The sequence below is a fragment of the Mobula birostris genome, chromosome 15, assembly GCF_030028105.1.
Source record: "Mobula birostris isolate sMobBir1 chromosome 15, sMobBir1.hap1, whole genome shotgun sequence".
NCBI classification, from domain to species: Eukaryota; Metazoa; Chordata; class Chondrichthyes; order Myliobatiformes; family Myliobatidae; genus Mobula; species Mobula birostris.
This window is the reverse complement of record NC_092384.1, coordinates 56,451,823-56,477,455: the sequence shown is the minus strand read 5'-3', so window position 1 is coordinate 56,477,455 and position 25,633 is coordinate 56,451,823. Positions and strand designations below refer to the sequence as shown.

General features: G+C 40.4%; 1 protein-coding gene across 1 annotated transcript in view; it reads right to left on the bottom strand.

Moving 5' to 3' along the window:
• Positions 1–316: 316 nt before the first annotated feature.
• LOC140210194 (polycystin-1-like protein 2) overlaps positions 317–25,633 on the bottom strand; it is a 29,115-nt gene continuing 3,798 nt past the window's right edge. The window contains exons 2-7 of the mRNA XM_072279071.1: positions 22,056–22,190; positions 11,696–11,950; positions 6,329–6,493; positions 4,694–4,876; positions 2,951–3,098; positions 317–578 (exon numbers count right to left, since the gene is read on the bottom strand). Of these exons, the coding sequence (XP_072135172.1) occupies positions 317–578; positions 2,951–3,098; positions 4,694–4,876; positions 6,329–6,493; positions 11,696–11,950; positions 22,056–22,190 (1,148 nt within the window). The remainder of the gene's footprint in view (positions 579–2,950; positions 3,099–4,693; positions 4,877–6,328; positions 6,494–11,695; positions 11,951–22,055; positions 22,191–25,633) is intronic.

The following is a 25,633-nucleotide window of genomic DNA, read 5'->3' as shown; positions in this document are numbered from 1 at the left end:
TATATATATATATATATATATATATATATGTTGTTAGTCTTTGAAAAGGTACTTCAGACTACAAAGTGGCAGGAATACTAAATTTCTTTTCCTAAAGATAAATTAAAACAATTAAAGATACTGTACTCAGCAAGTTTTAGAACAACCTTAAAAGATATGAGTCCCTAATTTGTCAATTAATTGAGTTTTAATTTCCAGGTGTCCTGCTGAGCACCAGAGGATTCAGTAATGTAAACATTCTACCCTAATTTCCCTCTTCACTATAACTTACACTGCTCAGATTATTGGTTGTATCAAAGGGAAAAATCACATAAATTCATTCTACTGCTCTTGAAAAGTAAACTGCACCTTCTTCAACCACAAGCTGAATCAACAGTGGATCTCCATATGGAACTGTGCAGTCATTAGTTTCTTCAGATTGATTGAAATTGTAGCATTTGACTATTCCAAAACCATTGATTGGCTGTTGGATTGAGACCATTTTCTGCGCTGTCACATGCCACTCACTAGAGGTACATTCGACATTGAGAGTGAAGAGACCTGCAGTCCGATACTGGTAAGTCTTGTTGCTAGTGGACCTTTAAAAAGATTGAGAAAATAATGGTTATAATCCGTAGCAAGTCAGCGTAAGGGGAACGAGTTCCTTGAAATAATTACAAAAGTAGTTAAGTAATTACATTTTTCAAAGAATTTCTTTGTTATAGCTCTTTAGTATTTCAAAGCTGTTATAGCCATGTTCAAGGAAAACAAGCTACCAAATATGGGCAACAGATTAATGTGCATTACTGTTGATCTTAATCCTCAGAAAATATGATGTTTGTAATTCTGTTGATTTTTTTCTGTCTTGAAGTTGATTGATTTTAGGAGATTTATTTCTGTATTTTGGATTCTGGGAATTAGGACATTGTCTCATGAGGCCAGATTGAATAGAACATCCTTTTTGTTTCGTTTCTGGAGTTTCAAAGAATTCAAAATGATCTTAGCGAAATACAGGGGCTTAAGAAGGAGACTCCTGAGCTGAGAAATAAGGGGTGAGATTCCAGTACGGTGGATTGGTCTGCAAAAGGGACAGCAGATGCTGGAATCTGAAGCTTGCAGGTGGAGGAACTCAGTGGAGTGAGCAGCATTTGTGTGGGGTGGGGGTTTCAACAATGTAGACAATTCCTTTCCCCGCAGAGATGCTGCTCAACCTGCTGAGTTCCTGCTCCAGACTGTTTGTTCTGTGGGACTGTATTGAGCTCAGCAGAAGTCTCTTCACTTTGACAGTTGGGAATGCTTCGAACATTTCAATGTAGTCAGAGCTGAAACTGATCACTTCTTTTAAATTTAAGAATTTTCTGGGTTCTGGGCACTTGGTGAACCAGAAGGGGATAACTTCACTCAGCTCCACCCAACTTCACCCACCCCATCACTGAACTGTTCCCACAACTTATGGACTCACTTTCAAGGACTCTTCATCTCATGTTCTCAATATTTATTATTTACTTAATATTATTATTTACTTTTTTTGCATTTTTCATAGTTTGTTGTCTTTTGCACATTGATTGTTTGTCTGTCCTGTAGGGAATGGTCTTTCACTGATTCTATTGTCTTTCTTTGTGTTTACCTGGAATGCCTGCAAGAAAACGAATCTCAGAGGTGTATATGGTGACATATACGAGGGGTGATTGATAAGTTTGTGGCCTAAGGTAGAAGGGGTCAGTTTTAGAAAACCTAGCACATTTATTTTTCAATATAGTCCTCTCCTACATTTACACACTTAGTCCAGCGGTCGTGGAGCATACGGATCTTGGACCTCCAGGAAGTGTCCACAGCAGGGGTGATTGATAAGTTCATAGCCTAAGGTAGAAGGAGTTGAGTTATACAGCTCTTTTTACATGCATGTGCAGTTCAACTCTTTGAGTGATTATGCAGAAAGTTTGAAGCTAATAACTCATCAGGGATGATTGATAAGTTCATGGCCTAAGGTAGAAGGAGATCAGTTATTAACTTCAAGCTTTCTGCATAATCACTCAAAGCATTGAACTGCACGTGCATGTAACGAGAGCTGTATAACTCATCTCCTTCTACTTTAGGCCACAAACTTATCAATCACCCTCGTATGTACTTTGATAATAAATTTACTTTAAACTTTGAACTTTAAAAGCTCAGTCCTGATCTCCCTTATGTAGTAGACTTGCATTGCCATTTGGCCTCCACCTTTTCGTTTTAATTTCATTTGTTCATCATCAAATGGAGCAGCATGTCCAGAAAAACAAGTAGTTTAATTTGAAAAAATGGCTGCCACCAGTATTGCCGCTGATTAGATTTCCCCCTAATCTGATCAGACAATAAAACACTGGCATTAAACAAATATTTTGTATCTGATTTCAATTTAGTGAGCCCTAAACATAATTTTGCCATGGACGGTCCCCAGCCCAGCAGTGAAATGAGGAGGGTTGGGCATGGGACTAACAACCCCATCCCTTAAAAACTCAGAGCTACAGAAACACCAACAGAAGCTCTAATGGCCTCATGCTTGGGAGAGGAAGGACCTTTGCCTCGAATATGTATGAAGTCATGTGGTGAAATTGGAAACCACAGGGCCAACCAACTCTCTATCAACTGAGGACCAAGGATTCTGATGAGCTGATGTTAGCAGCCAATGCCCCAGTAGGGGCAATGGGCTTAAGAAGAATACGAAACATATGCCAAAAAATGGTAATGGATCATCGCTGTAATAAATTTAAAGTAAAATCACTGAAGAGAAAATACTGAGGAAATCAAGAGGACTAACAGTCATCAAATCCACTTAATCTGAGGACCTGCATCCCACGTTTATGTGGCTACAGAGACAATGGATCCATTGATGATTTAGAAAAACTCCAAGTCCTTGGTTGTTAAAAGAGAAAAATAGTACTAATTTATACTTCTCTTATTTCTGTCAATTACATTTATAATTAGTACTCACTGCACTGGATCATATGGTTTGGTTATGAAGCCATTGCCAGTGTCGAGTGTGCAGGTGAGGTTCCCAGAGTATGGATGCAGCAACCATGTTTGAGATATCGTGATGTTTTCCAGGACTGCATACACATCATCAACAAGCAAATGAAGACCTGATTAAAATATCAAACGGACATCAAGTATTGTTACTACTTTTATCCTTCTTAGTGTGATGGATTGAGCACCTGCGGGCAGAAGAAAGAAATTTTGCTGTATTATTCATGTTGCTGTCTGTAAGGAGCTTACACATTCTCCCCATGATCGCATGGGTTTCCTCCAGGTGTTCTGGTTTCCACCCACAGCCCAAAGACGTAGCAGTTGGTAGGTTAGTTGTTCATTGTAAACTGTCCTGTGATTAGACTAGAGTTAAATCGGGGGTTGCTGGGCAGTGCGGCTCGAAACCACGTTGTATCTCAATAAATAAATCAAATAACTTCAAAGAAACAGTGTGTAGTACTTACTTATTCTGAATGATTTTGATAAGCTTTAGCATAATGTTTCACAGAGTGCATCATTTTTGGCATTACTACATAGGTCTAATTTGGCCACTTTTTATACACTGTGGACAAAACACTCAAGACAAGGGTTTTGCTTTAAAAACCACCTGGCTGAGAACTATGACAAGGTGTTCTCTTCTTCAGTGTCCACATCTGCCTGTTGATGCCATTTGATTCCTTGCTGCAGGAAGTTTTGGTTCTCCTACAAACTCACAATATTTCCACCATCAGATAAAGACATTACATACAAACATGCAAGAATCCATCTCATGCAGTCTGATTTAACTCTAGTAATATTGATGAAAATATGACCATTAGAGATGTCGGGGTAGCATTTCTTACCTTCTTTGCAATGATAGTCAATAACAAGGTAATTGCCCAGGTCTGGACAAAGATCACCAAAGGATGTCTTATCTGCTCCAACTTGGCAAGCCTGTAATCCATGGCACTGACCTTCAATATAATATTTTTGGTTATATTTGCTGCTGAAGTATATAATCATGCAGTTTCCCAACATTAACAATCCTCTAATCAACCAGTTTGATTGTACAGTAAATTTCCTCTGCTGTGTGGAAGATTTGTCTTAATTTTACATGTAACAATGTCCAGATTTAACAATGCTTGACTGAGTTTGTAAAGAGCACTAAAGGGTAAACCACTCAGTGTTTCTCTCTGTGTCATTGGTATGGGTGTTAACTCATATTTGGATTGGGTTGTTTGACTATGACCCCAGAATTGAACAAAAGTCCCTGAGCAACAAAGAAAATAGTGACTTGTATAACGTGAGGGGAGGAAACATATGGACAATTCTTTATATTCCCGTGGTATTGGGTTTAGATATTTCAATTTGATTCAAGTTGAATTGTCATTCACCCATACATGAATACAACTAAACAAGATAGAGTTATTCCAAGACCAAGGTGCAAAACACAGTACCAACAGTCACACACAGCACAAAGCACACATAGCACATACAAGATAGCAAGAGCATGTAAAATATCAGTAAAGTACAGCCATGCAAAAAAAGTCCAGATCCTGAGTCCAAGAATGCTGCAGAAATCTGCAGTTGACTGGAAAGGTGTAAATGTCAGAAGTCTTTATGTGGAAGTTAACGAGCAATAATGCCTCTGACACCACACAGCAGAAGTGCAATCAAAATATAGAATTCTGAAAAGTTCTTAGTCTTTAGATAACTGTAAAAAAAAAGTTACCTTTCACTTTTTCTCTTACATCAATCCAACTGCAATCTTGAAGTTCGGTTGGGGTTACAGACTCCAAGGTGCAGAAAGAGAGAGATTTGCGGCCATAAAAACTACTGTTGATCTGAATCACCTTCCCAGACTCGCACTGTAGTGTTGCATTGAAGTGATCGCAGGCAAAAGCTCGGCTGGACTCTGACAGAAATGTAAATGCACACAAGATAAGTCAGTAATTTGAACTTTTAGAAAATGTAAACTCACAACCTTAATTGTCAGCTCTACACAGTCTTCCAGTGATATAATAATACAACCTCTCTCAGTCCATTATATTCTGCTAGAAATAAACAAAATATAATATGTTCTGGAAATTGCCCAACACATCTCCCAATAGCTCCAATAGTCTTTCTAACATGGCTTAGAGTGGCTGAATTCCTTTGTTTTAGGAAGGAACCTCCTATATGAAGAGTTTCTAACTACATCTGTCATCTTCAGCTGTAGCTACTCTATGCAGGCGTGGGGAATTGACAAAGAAACTGACGAGATGCTTTTGGCTTAAGATACTTTCATGCTGATTCTTCTCATTTAGATCATTGGACCACCACAAGTCCTCAGGTGACGTTTCTGTTATCAATTTGCACAGATCTTCAAACATTTCTTTATCAGACCCAGTCCCTGAGCACCTATGTTTTACTAATGTAGTGGGCAACATACATACATCACAGAGAGTGCGTACAGTCCCCTCCTGCCTTCCCACCCAAACTGTAGCTATAAGACATAAATGCAGAATTCGGCCTTTCAGCCCATTTAGTCATTTGGTCATGGCTAATTTATTTTCCCTCTCAACCCCAATCTCCTGCCTTCTTCCCGTATTCATTAACACCTTCACTAAAGATTACCTTTATTTGTTACATGTATACCAAAACTGTGGAACATCAATGACCTACACAGCCCAAAGATTGTACTGGGTGTTGCCATGCTTCTGGCACCAACATAGCATGCCTACAACTCACTAACCCCAGCCCTTACGTTTTGACACATGGGAGGAAACCAGAGCACCCAGGGGAAACCAGTGCAGTCATGGGGATAAATACAAACTCCTTAGAGGCAGAGGTGGGCCTGAGCCTGGAACACTGGCACTGTAAAACGCTATGCTACAGTGCCACCATAATCACAAACCCATCAACTTCCCCTTTAAATATACCCAATGTCTTGCCCTCCACAGCTGTCTGTGGCAATAAACTCCACCGATTCACCACCCTCTGGCTAAAGAAATTCCTCCTCATTTCTGGCCCAAAGGGATGTCTTTTACATTGCTATCCACTTTATGTTTGTAAAACAGGCCACATTAATGTACCACCATGAGTAAAATAAAAGAATGAAATAAATAGAGGGAGGTTTTGGTTTGAAAGAAGTAAGTTGGATGATCTAAACCAAACAAAAAAGGGAAAACTTTTGAAGAAAAGTAGGTGTAGAGGAAAGAAATAGACAGATGAACAATGTAAAAATGAATGAAACAAGGAAAACGGGAGCACTAGTCAAGAGGGTAAAAAGAAAGAGACAAAGTGTTGTGAACAGTAAGCGATTATTTTGTCTGTACAATAAACTGTCCCAGAATCATGAAAGGAAACAGAAAGAAACATTGCTTACCGTATTCACAAATGAAATGGAGCTCCTGGCCACAGTTGTCTGTGCTCTTCCAGTGGTACATAGAGTTCTTCAGAATGTGAGCGCATGTTGCTGATGGAGAAGGCTGGTGTGCTGGAGCCCAGTTAGCATACGTCACCCTTGTACCATCCAGCCAGGACAGTGTTCCTGGAGCAAAGACATAAAACGAAAATTATTTTTCAAACGAAATTGAAGATAGGAAAATACAGCCGATTGTTCCACTATTCAATAAGGCCATGGTTAATCTTTTGCCTCTGTAACACTTTCCTACACTAAATTAACATCCCTTGATTCCCTTAATACACACACAAAAAATTATCAACCACTGATTTAAATGTACTCAATGACTTAGCCTCAAAATCTACTTTGGGTCCAAGCTTAATTTAAAAATTTGCACAGATGTCAACTTCTGATATAGAACATAGAACAGAACAGCCGAAGAATAGATCCTTTGGAGCACAATGTTGTACTATACCAACTAAAAAGTAATTTTAAAAAAAACCAAAAACTAATCCCTCCTGCTTAAACAATATCCGTATCCCTCCATCTTCCTTACATCCATGCACCTATCCAAGCATCTCTTAAAAGTTTCTAATGTATTTGCCTCTCTAACCGTCCCAGGCATGCATACCAGGCATGATTGAAAGCTATTTCTAGCTTGGGTACTTTTGATCCAATATAGAAATGATTTAATGAAATATGTGGTTATTTCAATAGAATATTTAGTTAATTATTATTTTTTTCATTTGAACATAATTTGGCTCACTCATGTCCTTTTGACGGCAGGTCCATTTGGTCACACGTGAAAAATCTCTATGTTGTCCATGAATTTGCATCTGTCTTTATTTTCTGCCTTTATATTGGCAAACCTAGCCACATTGAAGTTGAATCCCCACCCGCTCTCCCACATGATTGCTTGAATTTGGATAATTTGATAGTGGAAAATGAAATGAGCCAAGGGCTCCCAGGAGATTGTTACTCATAGTCAACTGTGTCATTTAAATAATTGGATCGGGAAGGCAAGCAGAGTCAATCGGTCTGAGTAGGGAAGAAAAGCCCACCATTCATTGGTAGTACTACTGCAAAGCAACTAACCTCTTGCTAATTTAGAAAGAATAATAGAAAAAGTGAAATTAGAGCAGGGAAAATGTCAGAGCACAGGCAACAAGACAAAGCATATGAGAGTTTGTTTACAGATGCCAGGCAACAATGTCACCGCTGAGTGGGATGCTCGGGAGATATTGTAGCTGCATTATTTTCTGAGAAACTTCATAAAGTTCGCATTAACTACTTGTCTTAGTGAATGATGATGATGATGATCATCAGGTACCGTGCCCAGTTTGAGCTTTGACTGTCATGGCCCACACACTCCTGTTTCGGGTCAAGTGGATCAATTCTTTGGTATTCATTTCCAGTTCTCTGGCTGCTGTCTCCATCACCATTTGTCTTTGTCTTCATTCTGCTTTCTTCCCTTCAATCTTTCCCATAATTACCATGCATTCTAACTCGTCTTTCCTAATCAGATGTCCAATGAAGTTACGTTGCCTTTTCATGATCTCATACATTATTTCTCTTTTTGTGTTTGCTCTGTTCATGACATCCTCATTAGATATTCGTTTTGTCCATGATATTCTTTGCATCCTCCTCAAAAAACACATCTCTGCTGCTTCAATTGGATTCCTCATGTTACGAGATATTGTCCAACATTCTGAGCCATATAACATAACTGGATAAATGTAACATTTCAGTACTTTGAGGCGGGTTGCCATGCCTAGTTTAGTATTGGTCAGTATACTCTTCATTCTCATAAAGGTGTCTTTTGCCATCCCTATTCTTCTTTTGATGTCCACGTCACACCTGCCATCTGAAGTCACCCAGCTTCCTAAGTAGCAACGGTTCTGTACTTGTTTTATGTCTTCCCCATTTATTCTCAGCCTGCAGATAGGATTCTCCTTCTTTTTGGATATCACCATACATTCTGTCTTTTTGCAATTGATAGATAGACCCATTTTTGCACTTTCTTCAACAATTATGTCAATTAAGTTTTGTAGTTCTTCCTCCATACTTGCAATTAACACAGTGTCATCTGCATTTCTGAAATTATTGATGTTTTCACTGCCAACCTTGATTCCCAAGATGTCTCTTATTTTTCGTAATATTGTTTCACTGTACACATTAAATAGATCAGGGGAGAAAACATACCCTTGTCTAACGCCTCTCTTGTTTTTCGTAAACTGACTCACTTCTCTATCTATTCTTAGTGAATGATATGACTAAAAAAAAGCAAAGATGACTGAGATTTGAAGATGATACTGAACTGAGTCCAATGATTATATAGGAGGAGGTAACATGATGTTTCTAACAAGTCAAGCTGAGGCAACATTGCAGTATCAAGAGCTTCAGTTACTCTGCTTTATTAACATAAGTAACAAAGTTACTGCTGCAAACTTCAGAAGTCCAAAGTAAATTTATTATCAAAGTACATATATATCACTATATACAACCCTGAGATTAATTTCCTTGCGGACATACTCAACGAATCTATAAAAGAATCATAACAATGATAGAATAAATGAAAGACAAACTTGGGCATAAAACAACAAACTTCACAAATACAAAAATAATAACCAATAAATATCCAGAACATGAGATGAAGAGTCTTTGAAAGTGAGTATGGAAGTTGGTGACAGTTATATTTATAGATGTTTCTATGTTTGCGAGCAATGATCGTTACCTTCTCACTGTCACAGGACTGTGTCAGGTGACTAACCACTCGCTGAGTCATAACAACAGTGCAGCAAGTTCCAGAGAGGCTCACGAATAACTCACAAATGATGCTTGAGCTCCGCATTTCTTGGGTATATAGCAGCGTACATTAATTGATAAACTTTATTTGAGATTAAACATCCAATGAGCACATACAGATGACATCAAAAGTTAACTGAAGAGAACAGGCATTAAAGTAACATACACCATAATACACATCACATGGATTCTTTCCACAGAAAAAGGTATAAAGTACCGAAGCATCAAATGTTAATAAAAGAACATCAATGTTCCCATGTCAATGGTTTGGGAGTTATTTCCAGACATTAAATTTGTTAAACTCAGAGCAACCGTTGTATCATTACCTGTAATCTCATGTGATTCTGATGAGTTAGGACTAAGTACAAACAGCACATAGACCTACACAGCAATAAAATTAATAATGGTGAAGGAATATTGCTGTGATTATTCATTGGTGATAAAGTAAATTTCTGAACTTCAGAACAGTTAATATATCAATCATTTGCAGAAAGACTAGGCAGTTCCAGATAATAAAAGGCAACTCACTTAATGTATGAGGGAAAATATTGAATCTTGAACTGATGTTGCTAAGTGATCAGATTTCCCAAAATGCAGTCTAGCCATGGAATGGTGGTCATACCCAACTGCAGTGTAACAGTGGTCGAGTATGTTGGGACCCCTGATCCTGCAGGTGATATGTTGATGATAACTGGGCAGAGATATCTTCAAATGAGCCTGATCTAGCCTGTCTGTGTCATAGTTCCATGCTGGACACAGATTACTCTAGGAAGCCAGAGGAAGGGGAGGAGAGTATTTCTTTCTTTCATTTATGCCCCATTCATAAATGTGCCCAGATATTGAAGGTTACAGTGAATAACAGAAGAACTGACTCAGTTTATGCCATACATACAGAATGCTGGAGGAACTCAGCAAGTCTGCAGCAGCTACGGAGTGGAGTAAACTATCAACATTTTGAGCTGAGCGCCTTCTTCTGAGGGGGCCTGAAGCCAGAATAAAAAGGTGGGAGGGGGTGGGAAAGAAGTACAGGTTCTTTTCCTTCCACAGATGAGGGGGAAGCTGGGGGGTGGGGAGTGGTGGGTGGAGGTGGGTGATGGGAATGAACTAAGAAGCTGAGAGGAGATAGGTGGGAAAGGTAAAGGGTCAAAGAAGAAGAAACCTGATAGGAGAGGACAGTGGACCTTGGGAGAAAGGGAAGGAGGAAGGGAACCAGTTTCGGGGGGGGGGGGGGAATGGCAGGTGATGAGAAGGCATGAGGGAATAGTCAGTATGGGCAATGGAAAAAGAGGAGTGAGGAGTGAGTACCGAAAGTTAATGTTCATGGCATCAGGTTGGAGGCTACCCAGATGGATTATGTGGTGCTGCCTCCTTTAATCTGAGTTCAGCCAGTATAAACAGTGAGGAAAACTAATGCCAAGCACAGAATCACCCACTAATTTTAAAATAGTGCAGGCATCAGAGGAAAAACTATCTGAGCATTTAGTAAACGTTGACATGTTATCATAGAGCAACACAGATGATTATTATATAATGAGCACACATAATTAATAATCAGCTTGGACGGGATAACAATTTGTGTGAACAAACTACAAATCAAGCGTCACAGTGTCACGATGCAGCCACTAAGCAAACTGACTCACAACATAACCTTTCCACAGCACAAGCCCCATTTCTCAAGCATTTTACTTTGCAAAAAAATTTCCAAAGAATCTGCTTGGATAAAAAACTGTGAAAGATTTCAGTTCTGCTTCCTATTCCCACACTGACTTGACCATCCATGGCCTCCTCTACTGCCACAATTAAACCAAACATGGGTTGGAGAAGCAAGACCTCATATAATTTAAATGGCTCAGGACCACCCTTGCAAATTGATCTCAGGTCTCCTTAAAACTGTCATCCAATCTGCTTTTGGTTTCTCCAAGGCAAAAATAGACATTGTCAGCATTACAATAAATTGGAAGAAGGGCAAGTGAACTGCTGTTTCACTTGGAAGGACTGTTTGAATTCTAGGATAGTGGAAAAGGAGGGGGTTTAAGGGCTCCTGGGATATTGGTAATTGTTCTATCCTCTGAATTAAAGATCAATAGAAGGGAAGCATCACATATGGATTGCATGAAATTGAGAGTTGTGTAGAAATTGGCAGCAAATTTTGAGATGTATATGAGTGAGAAAGCAACATTAATACAGTTGTTAATGCACGAGGAAAACAGTTGAAGGAGGGGTGTCTGAATAAGATTAAAACACTGCCCCACATATCCAACCAAGAGATAAGCAGACTGTAGGTGTGTGTGCTTTTCCATTGCTAACCCTCTGACTGAAGACTATATTGTTGACTTGACCACAAATTAAACATTCACAGATAGAATTAACTCTTGCTTTCAATTATTCTTGTGTATTCACTAAACACCTCAATTTTGTCACAGTTATGTTCTATGCAGGATAACTCATTCACAGGTTTAATTTAGTGAGGAAAGTAAGAAGAGAAAGGGTGATTACCCCATTCCTACCCTTTCTTTCCCCATTTTTGTTCTCACAAATTCTCACCTTCTGAAGTCATTTCATCCTGAGTTAAGTTCTGTTTCCATGGAGCTAGCCCAATCCACCAGTCCTTTTCCACTTCCAGATGGTCGTGTAGGAACTGTTGAGTTTCCTCATCCAAGATGAAGGCGAGGTGTCCTCCGCCCCGTTCACACCATTTCTGTGCACCCAGAAAATTGCGTGACAGCCGAGTAATCTCATAGCAGCTTTGCTGGAAGGCCAGCTGTTGATCTAAGCAAGAAATGGCTTCAACTGGAAGATCTGTAAAGACAACGACTAAAAAAAGGAGATATCTCATCCTTGACTAACTGAGAGTCCTAGTGTTGTAAAATAGTTTTCAAGGGAGCAGAGCTGCTCGTGTACTAACTCTAAACTGACACCAAGCTGCATTCAGCTGTTGTACAAACCTGAATGACAAGTAGATCGACAGCAATTGATAAAAATGTGTTGGTAAATTATAGCCTTGGAGAACTACAAGGTTTTAATACCCCTATTAACAAAAAGCATCTAAACTATTGCATAAATCACCTGGCAATCAAGGAAAGGTTAAACCTTGCCTCCATGTCCAATGTATTTTAAAGCTAACAAAAATTGATGTCATTCTTTCATTATTTGGACATGTGCATGGTTGAGATAATGGGCTTTTATTGAATAGACAAACCTATCACTGACATCCTGTTTGCATGAGAATAGAAAGCATTCATGATGAAAGCACAGCCAAAGAATCAGATACAATCACATTGTAAGTGAAGCTATTATTCTACCACTTTGTTCAACTGTTTCGGAAAAAAGGACCATTCAGTCTTACTTTCTATCTATTTCACATTACGTAGCTCTCCCTAGTACAATAATTCTTCCATTGTTTGCCTTTGTAGACAACATCCAGCCTAATCCTTCTGGGCCTTGGAGCCACACTGCCAGCAACCCCTGAGTTAACCCTAGACTAATTATGAGACAATTAACCTACCAACAGGTATGTCTTTGGACTGTGGGAGGAAACCGGAGCACCCGGAGGTAACCCATGTGGTCACAGGGTGAACATACAAGCTCCTTACAGGCAGTGACGGGAATTGAATCCAGGTCGCTGGAACTGTAAGGCGTTGTGCTAACCACTACACTATTTATTGCTTATTTATTTATATTTTTGTCTTTTTTTGCTTTTTGCATTTGCACAGTTTGTTGTCTTCTGCATCCTGGTTGAAAACTCTAGTTTGGCAGTCGTTCTTTGATTCCGTCATAGTTACTATTCTATAGATTTGTTGAACATGCCCACAAGCAAATGAATTTCTAGGTTACATAAGGTGACTTTGAACTTTAAATCCGACCCAGTTTGTATTCCTATATTCACAATATGTGAGACTGGAAAATATTTGAAGCTGAGCTCATTCAGAAGCATTAACATTTTTTAATCTGTTCAACCACAATCGATAAATCAGGAAGTCTGATCAAGATATTTTTCCTCAAAGATATGACTGTCAGACATGTTGGTTCTACATAAGCACCAAAGGACATATTAGTGCTTTACCAATACAACTTTTGTTAAAATCAGGAGCTAATTTGTCATTCTATATAAAATTAACTCAGTTAATTCCATTCCATCACAAAAGACAATGAAGTTGCATTTTTCATGTTTAATTTACTAGTGGAAATGACTGAAATCCACAGAACTCAGTCTGAACACGTTAGTTCTAATCTACCGTTTCTCATAATAAGCACTAGCAGACTGTAGTCTGAGGATTCCTGGCATTGAAAAGGGCTTATCCACGCTTTTCCCCAACACCTGGACTCCATCTCATAGATGGTTTGGTTGCAGTCCTGCTCCTTGCAGGGAGATTTGAAGTTCAGAAGGCCTTTATACCAGTCATGGGACTTCTTCTGAGGTCTACTGAAACCTATAAGATCTCCCTCTGGTCTGTGCTTTCCTTTGGATAAATCACTTTGCCTGCTGCAGCCTCATGAAAAAATGATCTCTTCAATCCACAACACTGCACCTTCAGTGATGCAGTCCTCCCTCAATACTGTTTGGAATTTTGGCCTAGATATGGAGGAAATTATTGTTATTTCCATCAGGCTTAACATAGATCCCTGCAGAGGAGCCAACTTTCAGTGGCTGTTGCCTCAAACAGGAAGTGACATCTTCCACTGAGCTGTGTTTTATCCTTGCACTGTGCTGACAGACTTTCCAAAGATCCAGCAGCATGGAACAGAACATAATCCCATTTTCCAGTAAGATGGTGGCACATTCTCAAGTAGTGGCCTCTTGGGGGCCAACCAAAAGTGCTTTATTCTTTGTTAATTGTGTTCTTCACAATCACACGACAGTTCTACTCTAAGAACTTAGAGTGGTGCAGGGCTACTCCATCAGTGAACTGCTCGTTGAACAGAGTAGCTGGATTGGTGTCGACAGTGGAGCTGGCTGAAGTGTCAAGGGGGCCAGCCAGAAGGGTGGGGAAGATGCCGACGGGCTGTTGGGGAAGGAAATTCAAGAACCACAAAGCAAGATCTCCTTGAATCCCATGCCTCCTTACTTTTTGAAGGAGCCTGGCATGGGGAACCTTATCAAATGCCTTACTGAAATCCATATACACTACATCCACTGTTCTACCTTCAGACTCACTGGTCTATAATTTCCTGGGTTATCTCTACTCCCTTTCTTGAACAAGGGAATAACATTTGTAACCCTCCAATCCTCCGGTACTACTCCCGTGATGATGCAAAGGTCATTGCAAGAAGCTCAGCAATCTCCTCCCTCACTTCCCACAGTAGCCTGGGATATATCTCATCCAGTCCCAGTGACTTATCTAGCTTAATGCTTTTCCAAAGCTCCAGAGCATCTTCTTTCTTAATGTCTGTATGCTCAAGCATTTAAGTCTGCTGTAAGTCATCTCCACAATTGCCAAGGTCTTTTTCCCTAGTGAATACTGAAGCAAAGTATTCATTAAGTACCTCCGCTACCTCCTCCGACTCCATGCATACATTTCCACTATCGCACCTGATTGGTCCTGGTCCCACATGGCTTATCCTCTTGCTCTTCACATACTTGTAGAATGCCTTGGGGTTTTCCTTAATCCTGCTCACCAAGACCTTCTCATGGCCCCTTCTGGCTCTCCTAATTTTATTCTTAAACTCCTTCCTGGTAACCTTGTAATTTTCTAGAGCTCTAACAGTGTGATTGAATAAGTAAACTTGATTTGATTTGATTTGATTTTCATGAAATGAACAGGAATAAAAACAAAGTCTGCTTGAACAGTAATTAAACAATTTTAAAATGAAATTTGGTAAGTTTAAATTGGCTTTGTTGGTTAATTCTTGATTAGTTTTGAACTTTTTGAATGACCTAGTTCTGCTGCTATGTCTTATAGTCTTAATTTCAATGACAGCTTTGTTCCAAACTACTTAAGAAATGAATAACTAAGTAAGCTTCAATGTGTTTAGTTGTTTAATTCTTGAGTAGTTCGGAATGTTTCTTAGTGTCAAACATGTTCTTAAGGATTTAATTTCCAAGCAGACTCAATGGACCAAATGGCCTAATTTTACTCCTATGTCTTATGGTCATAACTTCCATGACAGCTTTGATTAAGTCTGGGAGCGAGCTTCAGTGGCTGTCAAAACTATTCTATGAACACAGCTGATCACTCATGTTGAGAGAGATCCTTGGTTGCATTGGTGTAAGAAAGAGCGTGCTTTTCGAACAGACGCAGCAGGACTCTCTAAGGACATGGGGCTGGCAATTACAAAGTCTGCAGAAGATTTGCTTCTGAGTGTTCAAATCAATCTCTTTGTTCTCTAACTTGTGGTTTTGAGCTGGGATGCTTCCAAGACCAGCTGGAAACTCTGTGGCTGATTTTTGCGATTGAGACATTAGGGGCTAAATGTCATATTTGAAAATTCAAATGAAATTCAAAATTTTATGTTATCATAAGATTACCATCGGGAGAATTTAACCTAGGCACCATTTTAGTGAGAATACCTTTACACTTTCTGAACAACTGATGTCTTAATTCTCTTCAATTATACTTCAAGAAATGTAATGAATTACCTTCAAAGTGCTTTGGGATAGCTTATCAATACAAATACAGTTTGGTTTAATTACATGAAAGTTTTCTCAATGACACCAGGACATCTTCAAGTCCAAAGATCATGTCCATGTCTAAAGAATGGATAAAAAAAATAAATTCCCTATCTTAATGCATCAGGATCTCACAAAACCAGATTCGAAAAGACGAATGCTTTCCAAAAATAGAGCAATATTTTGAAAACTGCGTGCCACAGGATTCTTAAAACTAGATAATTTTTGAAGAAGGAAACTATTTTATCCAAAAGCTGTTTCTTTCAGCCATCGTTACTGTGTTTGCATTGCATTTCTCTACTGTTCTTTGGTGTCATATGTAGACATTTCAAGACTAGTCTTCAGAATTGGAGTCAGAATTAGGTGTAATATCATTGACATATGTCATTAAATTTGATGTTTTGGGGCAGCTGAACACTAAGAAAAAACTGTAGATTACAATAAGATATAAATATAAAAAATTAAATAAGCAGTGCCAAAAGAAAGCAAAAATAGCGAGGTAGTATTCAAAAATAGAGCAAAAATTGTGAGGTAGTATTCATGAGTTGGTTCATTGTCTGTTCAGACATTTCCTTCTCAAATGTTTCTGTTATGCTCTTTCTGGATGCTAAATTGTGTTTATCCTCTGTAAGTAATCATATATTTTTAAGTGGGAAATTGTTAGGATTAGAACTTTCATGCAGTGGGAGGAGGCAAGAGGATGGCAAGGGGCAACAGTGGGATGCAAACAACTGCCTTGTGCATGACTGAATTAGGCATGCTGAACTTTTTGCCTCTGGAAAATTTAATTGTCTTCAGAAAACAAAGCAAGCTTTCATTCTTTGTTAAATTGTAATTAAGTTGAAGTTTGAATAGGTTTGCTTTCCCTATCAGCTGAAAATGGGCCTCATTGCTGTTGATTTACTGTGTAGGCTACAGTTTTGTATGTGTCTGTTGAAACCAGATAAACGATTCAGCTCTCAGTGTAGCTGGTAGGTACACAAATTACCCTATTGTTAGGTGAGTACTATGATCAAAATGTTTGAATAATTGCCCTGTTTGCCTTCTGAGTTTATATCCAAATTCCGAAAACTGAATATTACCGTCAGAGATTGTGTGACCATTGCAAAATATAAGAAGGACTAATCTTAGTCCCATGATTTGTCATGTGAGCATTTTGAATCTGCTTTTCCTAATGCAAATTAATGAAACATATGTCATTAGGGCACATTCTTTCTGAAAAAAATTGTACAGATTATTTTCTGCTATTTTTTCCTTATTGTTGAATCGAGCCAAGTATGAACTACCTGAAACAGCTTTTTAGAAATAAAAGGACGTTTTGACTTGCTAATTACTTATCCTTCTGAACTCGGAATGAGAAGCCAACACCCATCGCAATCTAATGTTAGAACCACATGGATTTGTAATATTCTGTAACATTAAGCATGAATGATCCAGAATTACTGCCCCTGGGATAACTTGAAGCTGCATCATACACAGGAAACCTATGTTGTGACATTATGTATTGATTTACCTTGAGTATAATCAGGAACAAATCAAACAAGATCAAAAGAAAATCTGTTTAGTTTAGTTTCCCATTTTGTGAATCAAGTTAAAATGGTGCTTTATTTCTAAACAGGGAAACTCTGCGATTGTTCATCCTTGACTCAATTCAAAGCCTGGCTTGGCTGAAAGTAATGGTTGAACCAAACAAGCAAAGAGTGGATGGCAAATTCCAGCAGTTTTAGTGTCTTATTTTGAGATTAAATTAAAAACCTTTAAAAAAATGAAATGTTCCCATTTCCCTCTCCCAGGTTTCAGGGGTAGAGGGTATAAGGGAAGTCCTGCAAGCGTTATTTCAGAGTATTAATCCCTCTAATTAGATTGTCCAACCTACCACACTTCTGATACAAATTGTATGGGTGGTATAGTGTGTACAGTTGGGAGAACCTCTGCCCCACAATCTGAGAAAGCCGGGTTCAATCCTGACCTCAGATCTCATCTGTTTGGGGTTTACATGTTCAGAAGCCACTGAAGCTGTCATGTGCAGCACCTTGTTAAAGACCTTCTGAAAATCCAAATAAGCAGCATCTACTGACTACCCTTTGTCTGTCCTGCCTATTACTTCCTCAAAGAATTCCAAAGGATTGGTCAGGTAAGATTTCTGCTTCAGGAAACTATGCCTATTTTATCATACCCCAAATTTCATCCTTTATAATGGACTGCAATAAAAGTTTACAAATCACTGAAGTCAAGTCTATACTTTATTGTTTTCTGTCTCCCTCCATTCTTAAAGAGTAGAGTAGCACTTGCAATGTTCCAGTCCTCAGGAACCATTCCTTACTCTACTGATTCTTGAAGGATCACTACTAATCCTTTTACAATCTCTTCAGCTACCTCCTTCCAGAATCCTGGAGTGTAGTCATGGGTATTGGTGACTTACCTATCTTCAGATCTTTCAGCTTCCTAAGCACCTTCTACTAATTAATAACTACTTCACTCACTTCTGACTTTCTCATTTCTGGCACGTTGTTGGTGTCCTCCACAGTGAAGACTGATGCAAAATCTTTATTCACTTCATCTATCATTTCTTTGTTCCCCATTACTGCCCCTCAGTGTTACTTACCTATGGTCTGATATCCATACTCGCCTGTCTTTTATTCTTTATACACCTGGGAAAAAAAACTTTTGGTATCCTCTTTTTATTTTTATCTTATTGGCTACTTTACATTCATATTCCGTCTTTTCTCCTCTTGTTGCATTTTTAGTTATTGGCTTTTAAGAAGCTTCCTAATCCTCCAGCTTCCTGCTAACTTTTGCAATATTGCCTTTTGCTTTTATGCTGTCTTTGCCTTCCCTTGTCAGCTAAGGTTGCCTCATCCTCCCTTTAGAATGTGGCTTGCCTTGGCCTCTAGAGGCACAGATCATTTTGTATGAACAACACTTCCTTTATGTAAGCTGTTTTTATACAGTTTCATGCATGGGTTAATTTTGATTCAATCTGAAGCACAGGAGGAAAAGACATTCGTCTCTATCCTCCCCTTATTTGCCATTGAAGCAGAAATATCTTTTCACAAGTAAGAGATCTCACTAAAAATCCGGAAGAAAGCTTCTGTCTCGGGTGAGGTGATCTTTGAGAATTTGCTTAATTTACTGCATAGTTGCATAGATACGCACTGCGACGGCAGCAGGGTGAAAATATAACTCATCTTCAAAGACACGGCCCCCGGACTGGACAAGTGGCTGAATGCTGGAGGTGATAATGCCGGCTTCTGACCCGAGCAATGTTGATCGCCTAGACCTGGAAGTTTGTGGTTAATTGATTGCATCTTCGCAATGCTTGAATGAAACCTCAATTAACATAGCTGCTGCACAAACTCACAGCAGTGCTGAAGCAGAAAGAACGAGAGCAGCATTTTCTGCAAATAGAGAAAGCCCATATAGATAGGGAGAGGGCACGTGTAGAAGCTACATAAAGTGTGCTCAAGGAGGATCATGAAGCTGAGCTGCATTGGCAGAGGGAAAGGTTCATGAAGCAGCAGCTGATTTAGACAGTGGTGAGTCTATAACTGGAATCAGTCGTGTTTTGCCATCGCAACAGCTAACGCATCTTACCAAAAAATGTATCCAAATACATATTGTCTATAAAAGAAAGACAGTGCTCCAGCTTAACAAGGTGAGGCTGTCCACACCATGCAGCCAACATGCCTTTCACATGGTCAAGGTATTGACAGCAAAGGTCTACAGCAGTGAAGACCCACACCACCCTCTTCTGCAGTTCCATCACAGCAACGGCCTCTGTCGAGAGTCGCTACTCATGCCCATCTGCACAGACATGGACAATTTGAACTTCCATCCACACACACTTGGCAAACTAGCCTCCACAACAACCTGCTTCAGGAGCTGCAGGTGTCTTGGATTTGGCTTGGTACCTGGCTCACTGAGACCTAATCACAGCAGGACTAATAGTGTTCGAAAACCACTCTGCCAGTTATCGATCCCGGACATCAAGCTTTTGCAATATCCTGGAAGGACTAGGTTACAAACCCAGTGAAGAGCCAAACCAGTAACTCCTAATGAGGCTGGTACTGCCCTCCCTCCCCCAGGAGGTGGTTACGTGTCCTAAGGGGACATTAGGGGAAATAGAAGTTGTCAGGGGGTACTATATTCTGGGAGGGTGCGGGCGGTAAGCAGCACCCTAACTTGAGGCATGAGATCTGACTGTTTGTTAGTAGAGCGGGCCCTTCCAAAAAAAAGGAGGAGGCACTGGATCGCAGGAAGAACCACAGCTTTGCAGGCTGTGTGCACTTGTCGCCACAACGCGTCTAGAACTCAGCAATCTCATCTGACTTTATCAAGCAAACAGATATTATTGGGAATGTAGAAATTAGCAACCAGGGTGCCCAACACTTCCCCTTCACTCGCGGCACAGAACTAGTTCACGCCTTTTAACAGTTGGTAAGGCAAGCGCACCCTCTCAACTTTCTCTACAGATCTACGGAAAGCAGATCGCACAACGATACTGCGCTGGCCAGAACCAAATGGTGAAATAGAGCCAATCAGTGAAACTGCTGACCTCGAGGGTTCCTCTTGAGGGGTTCAAGGAGACCCCAGTCTCATATGTGTAGTCAAGGACTATCTTCAGGGATTATGAGATTGGTCAATCGTGCTAATTGGACAAGTATAAATGTAGCTTGCTGAACACCAGCTCTATCCCAACAGATGTTTAGGTTCCAATCTGAATCCTTGGCAATGTAATTTCCACTGTGGTGATCATCTTCATCTTTGCCTCGCCATTCCTTTGCGAGCTGCTACTATTGGTCCAATGTTGTCATCGTCAACATCCGATAGGCATTCACAGTTTGTGTTAACTTTTTTATTTTGATTTATCCCTGTTAATGAAGGATAAATATGTCTGGCGCGATCTCTGTGAGTCTAAAAGCGTTGAAGCCTTGAGTTCGAATCCTGCTGAGAAACAGAAGGTATGTCAATACAACGTTACATACCTGGAGAATGGTTTTATTCCATTCTCATCAGATCAGCGACAACCCATGTGTCTTAATTGTAATACTGTACAGTCTAATGAGACCATGAAACCATCAATTGCAGGAAAATTTCTGTAAAGAACACCCTGAAAAAGCTACTTATGGTATTACTCAGTTTCAGAAGATGAAAGAAACATTTGAAAAGCACTGCACACTCGAGTCATTTGCCGGGAAAGCTAAAAATGACCTTGATAGTGGTCTTATTTGTTCTGTGGTTGAACTTTTGCTCAAAGTCAACAAGAGCTTGGGGAAACAAGATTGAACTTTTACATGAAGATGTGACAAACCTAGTTGACCTGTATGACAAAATGAACATTCTAAATATGAAACTGCATGGTGAGAATTTCAATTAAATCCAGGCAAAAAGTGCAGTGTCCACACTTATCGGAAAATTGAAAATATATAAGCAAGACATTGGAGAAGAATGTTCTCACATTTTCCCTGTGTAAGAATTATGGCACTCCTGTTCTCAGATGGTGATTTGTAAGAGAGTACTGCTTAGACCTACAGTCACTGAAGAAGGATTTTCAGAATCAATTCAAGGATTTGAACGATTTGGAAATTCCAGACATTTTTTTGCAAGGTAGAAGAACAGGAAAAGAGCATGCAAGAAGAAATTATCGAAATTCTAAATGTTGAAGAAGCAAAAATGCTTTTCAGGAACGTTGGTTTTTGTGGTATGTGGTTACAATGTCATACAAAGTTTCCTGGAGAAGAGCCAAACTGCTCTTCATTGCATTTCCATCCTCCTACCATGTTGAAAGAGGCTTCAGTGTAATGAGCACTGCACTGAACTCACAAGAAACAGAAACTGCTTGGACATTGTTCCTTATGGGGACTTAAGGCAGATTGGGAATAACATCTCCTTGCTGACAATCAACACTGGACATGTGCCACACAAACGTGAAGTGACCCGAGTTTTATGCTCTCAGCTTCTGGTAACACATCATTCAAAGAGAGATCTACAGTAACAGCTTGGAGAACCAGAAATTCTACCACGGTCAACAAAACTGAAGTGGAACACTCCATCACGATCCTTGATAGACAATGCCCTGTCCGTAAGAAACCTCAACTCTTAAGGAAATGCAGAGGACTCAGAGAAAGATCACTCACAGATTGAAGATGCTTTCGAAAGGAACACTCAGGATGCTTCAAAAGCACACGAAGCAAAAGACTGTAAAGCGGCCAAGCACGGCTCTGGGTGCAATAGTGACCAGCACGTAGCAGCACTTCATTCAGATAATGCCCTGGGCTACTACTGGTTCCAATATACCTGCAGCAGAGTACGGCGAGCAGCCATCTGAGCAGCCATCAGATGTAGCCACTTTCTCGTGGACAGAGGCGTGCGAGAAAGGATTCCAACTCCTGCTCTCAAATACTTCTAGCCAACATCTACCCGAAAGGACATCTGGAGCAAAAAAATAAAGTGATATGTTATGACTAGTGCAATGTGTCACTGGCCAAATCAACATTCATTGACATAAACAAGAGAAAATCTGTAGATGCTGGAAATCTGAGCAACACACACAAAATGTTGGAGGAACTCAGCAGGCCAGGCAGCATCTATGGAAAAAAATACAGTCGATGTTTCGGGCCGAAACCTTTTGCGGGCAAGGGAGATTTACAGAAAGGATACATGGCTGTAGTAGCGGGTCTGGGTAAGCACATGCTCAAAGAGTTGGAGGGCAGCAGGGATCACAGTGGGGGGAGTAGTTTCAAAGATTTCAATGATACACTTGATGTCAGAGAAATGTAGAGAATATAAATCCTGAAATGCTTTTTCTTTGCAACCACCCATGAAAACAGAGGAGTGCCCACAAAGAATGAACAACAGTTAAATGTTAGAACCCCAAAGTACCGCCCCCAGTTCCCCTCCCTCCCGCGCATAAGCAGCAGCAAGCAACGATCTCCCCTTCCCCCCACTAGCAAAAAAAAGGATCAGCACCCACCACCAAGCACTCAAGCATGAGCAAGGCAACAGCAAAGTCACAGACTTGCAGTATGCCAAAGACTATATTGTTCACCTGGCACTCAACATACCACAGCTCGCTCTCTCTCTCTCCCTAATAAGTGAGAAAGAGGTATCTCCATTTCACAGTGAGAGGGGAGACATAATAAACAACTCATTGGTTTACAATGTTAAAAATTGGTTTGCGTCATCTTTTCTGAGCTCTGTGCCCATAGATCTCGGGTCTCTGGGCACACAGACTTAGATCTTCCATCTCCCACGACACACCAGTCTTCTGCTCAGGCACCGACTTCCGATCCCCCCGTCTCCAGAGCCACGAAAACTCAGTCCTCCGAAGGCGAGCAGAGCTCTTAGGCCGAGCCCTTGGGATGCCAAACAATGGCCAGTTGTGAAACCCCAAGAGCGGATCCCATTCCCACAAAGAACCATAGTCAGCGTGTAACTCCAGGTCAGGGTCTTCAAAAGAACCCTGAAAGGGAAAAATAGAGAGATTAAAGATGGAAATAGAGCTGTTTCCAAAGATGCAAGCAAAGGAGTTGCTGTTAGGCGCCATTAACCCTCTGAAACTCCACTGAACTCTCCTGGTGAAGGGAAGATTTGAATTTCTTCAGGGTAGGCATCCTTGGAAGAGACTTCGCAGAGTAATAATCCAATCACAAACAAGAGAAAATCTGCAGATGCTGTAAGTCCAAGCAACACACACAAAATGCTGGAGGAACTCAACAAGCCAAGTAGCATCTACGGAAAAAAGTACCGTCAACGTTTTGGGCCAAAACGTTGACTGTACTTTTTTCCATTCATTGACATACTTAGTATACAAAGTTCCATTTCGATGCTGGAAGAAGAGCCAATGGCTTTGTTGTGGAGTAAATAGGAGGGGAGGTCTGTTTATCCTTGCGAACCCACATTGAAGGCGACCATATTCCCAACAACAGGGACAAAATCCCAACTCTTGAAGCTACAAGCGGATATTCACATTTTAAGGATATAGTTGGCAAGATTTCCCCTCATGACTCTTCCGCTGAGATTCTCCAGTTGCTTGGCAGAGACTCCATCTGTGCACAGGAGATACATGAATGGGGCAATGGTCCGGACAGTTTTCACCTTATGACCAACAACTGGATCTGGGTTGGGTCATAATGGGTGAAGATTGCCTACTGTCAGCACATTTCAGACTAATGTCCTGGAGAACAAGCACCCAAGCAATTTCAGATCCTGTGAGAGTAGAATCTGTATGAAAGAGGAATTGTACGTAAGCAAACAGAGTACCCTAACATACTTACCTCTGCTCAATCAGATTTAGGCAAGCTGATCTCCTGTCACTTGGAAGATGATTACAAGCTGGCACTTTCCATCGAAGATGAGATATTCTTTTGAACCGTGAACAAAGAGTTTAGCAATGAGAATTCAAGCAGTTTGGTAGCTCCCTTACCTTTCTGCTCTCCATGACACTTCTACCAAACAACAGAGAGCAGGCCCTTAGTGACTCATGTCCCTCAGTCACACGTGGAGGAGAATAACAGACATGAAGGATCATTATGTGGAGTTCATGGAGAGACTCTTAAGGAACAATCATGTTAAGAAATGCAATCACGACCAAGAATTTTGATCTTGGACAGGACCTTTCTCCTGTGCAGTGCAGTCTGGGCCTTGGATGGGGCCCTTTTACGGACACCTTTACTTTCGATGTTGCTAATACTGAAATACCCTTCATGCATACAATAGTCTAATAACACCGATTTGAACCTTTTAGACTTGCTGCTCTGGTCAGTATCCAGGGACACTTCGTGTTAAGAGGGTTGACCTTGGACACTTATGAATGGGATGACCCACTCTCCAAAGAGAAACGTGAGCAGAGGCAGCAGTGGCGTTCTTCCTTTGAGGATCTTAGTGGCTTGAAAATTCCAAGAACATGCACAATTCCACCATCCAAAAAATAAGAGTTCTGCATCTTCTGTGATGCATCAACTAAAGCTGTTGCTGGTGTTGCATACCTGAAGGTTAAAGATGCCACTAGATATAGTCATAGTCATACTTTATTAATCCTGGGAGAAATTGGTTTTTGTTACAGTTGCACCATAAATAATTAAATAATAATAAAACCATAAATAATTAAATAGTAATATGTAAATTATGCCAGGAAATAAGTCCAGGACCAGCCTATTGGCTCAGGGTGTCTGACCCTCCAAGGGAGGAGTTGTAAAGTTTGAAGGCCACAGGCAGGAATGACTTCCAATGACACTCTGTGCTGCATCTCGGCGGACTGAGTCTCTGGCTGAATGTACTCCTGTGCCCAACCAGTACATTATGTAGTGGATGGGAGACATTGTCCAAGATGGCATGCAACTTGGACAGCATCCTCTCTTCAGACACCACCATGAGAGAGTCCAGTTCCATCCCCACAACATCACTGGCCTTACGAATGAGTTTGTTGATTCTGTTGGTGTCTGCTACCCTTAGCCTGCTGCCCCAGCACACAACAGCAAACATGATCGCACTGGCCACCACAGACTTGTGAAGTTGGATTTGTCCTGGGCCAGGCAAAACTTGCTCCCAAACCAGATCTCACCGTACCAAAGCTTGAACTTGGTGCTGCTGCTTTCCAGCAGCCGAGATGGCAGAAGTGCTACACACAGAGCTAGATGACATCAAGTTCTTTACTAAAAGTAGGTTTGTGCTCACTTACTTATTTAATGAAAGAAGGAGATTCTCTGTTGACATAATAGGATCCAACGTATCAGGCGATCAAACCAGAAGAGCCAATGGAATTATGTTCCTACTGATCTCATGCTGGCTGATGATGCCACAAGAGGACTCCAAGTTAATCAGCTCACCCAATCCTCATGGTTAACTGGCACAGCAGTTCCTGCTGACCCTCAGCA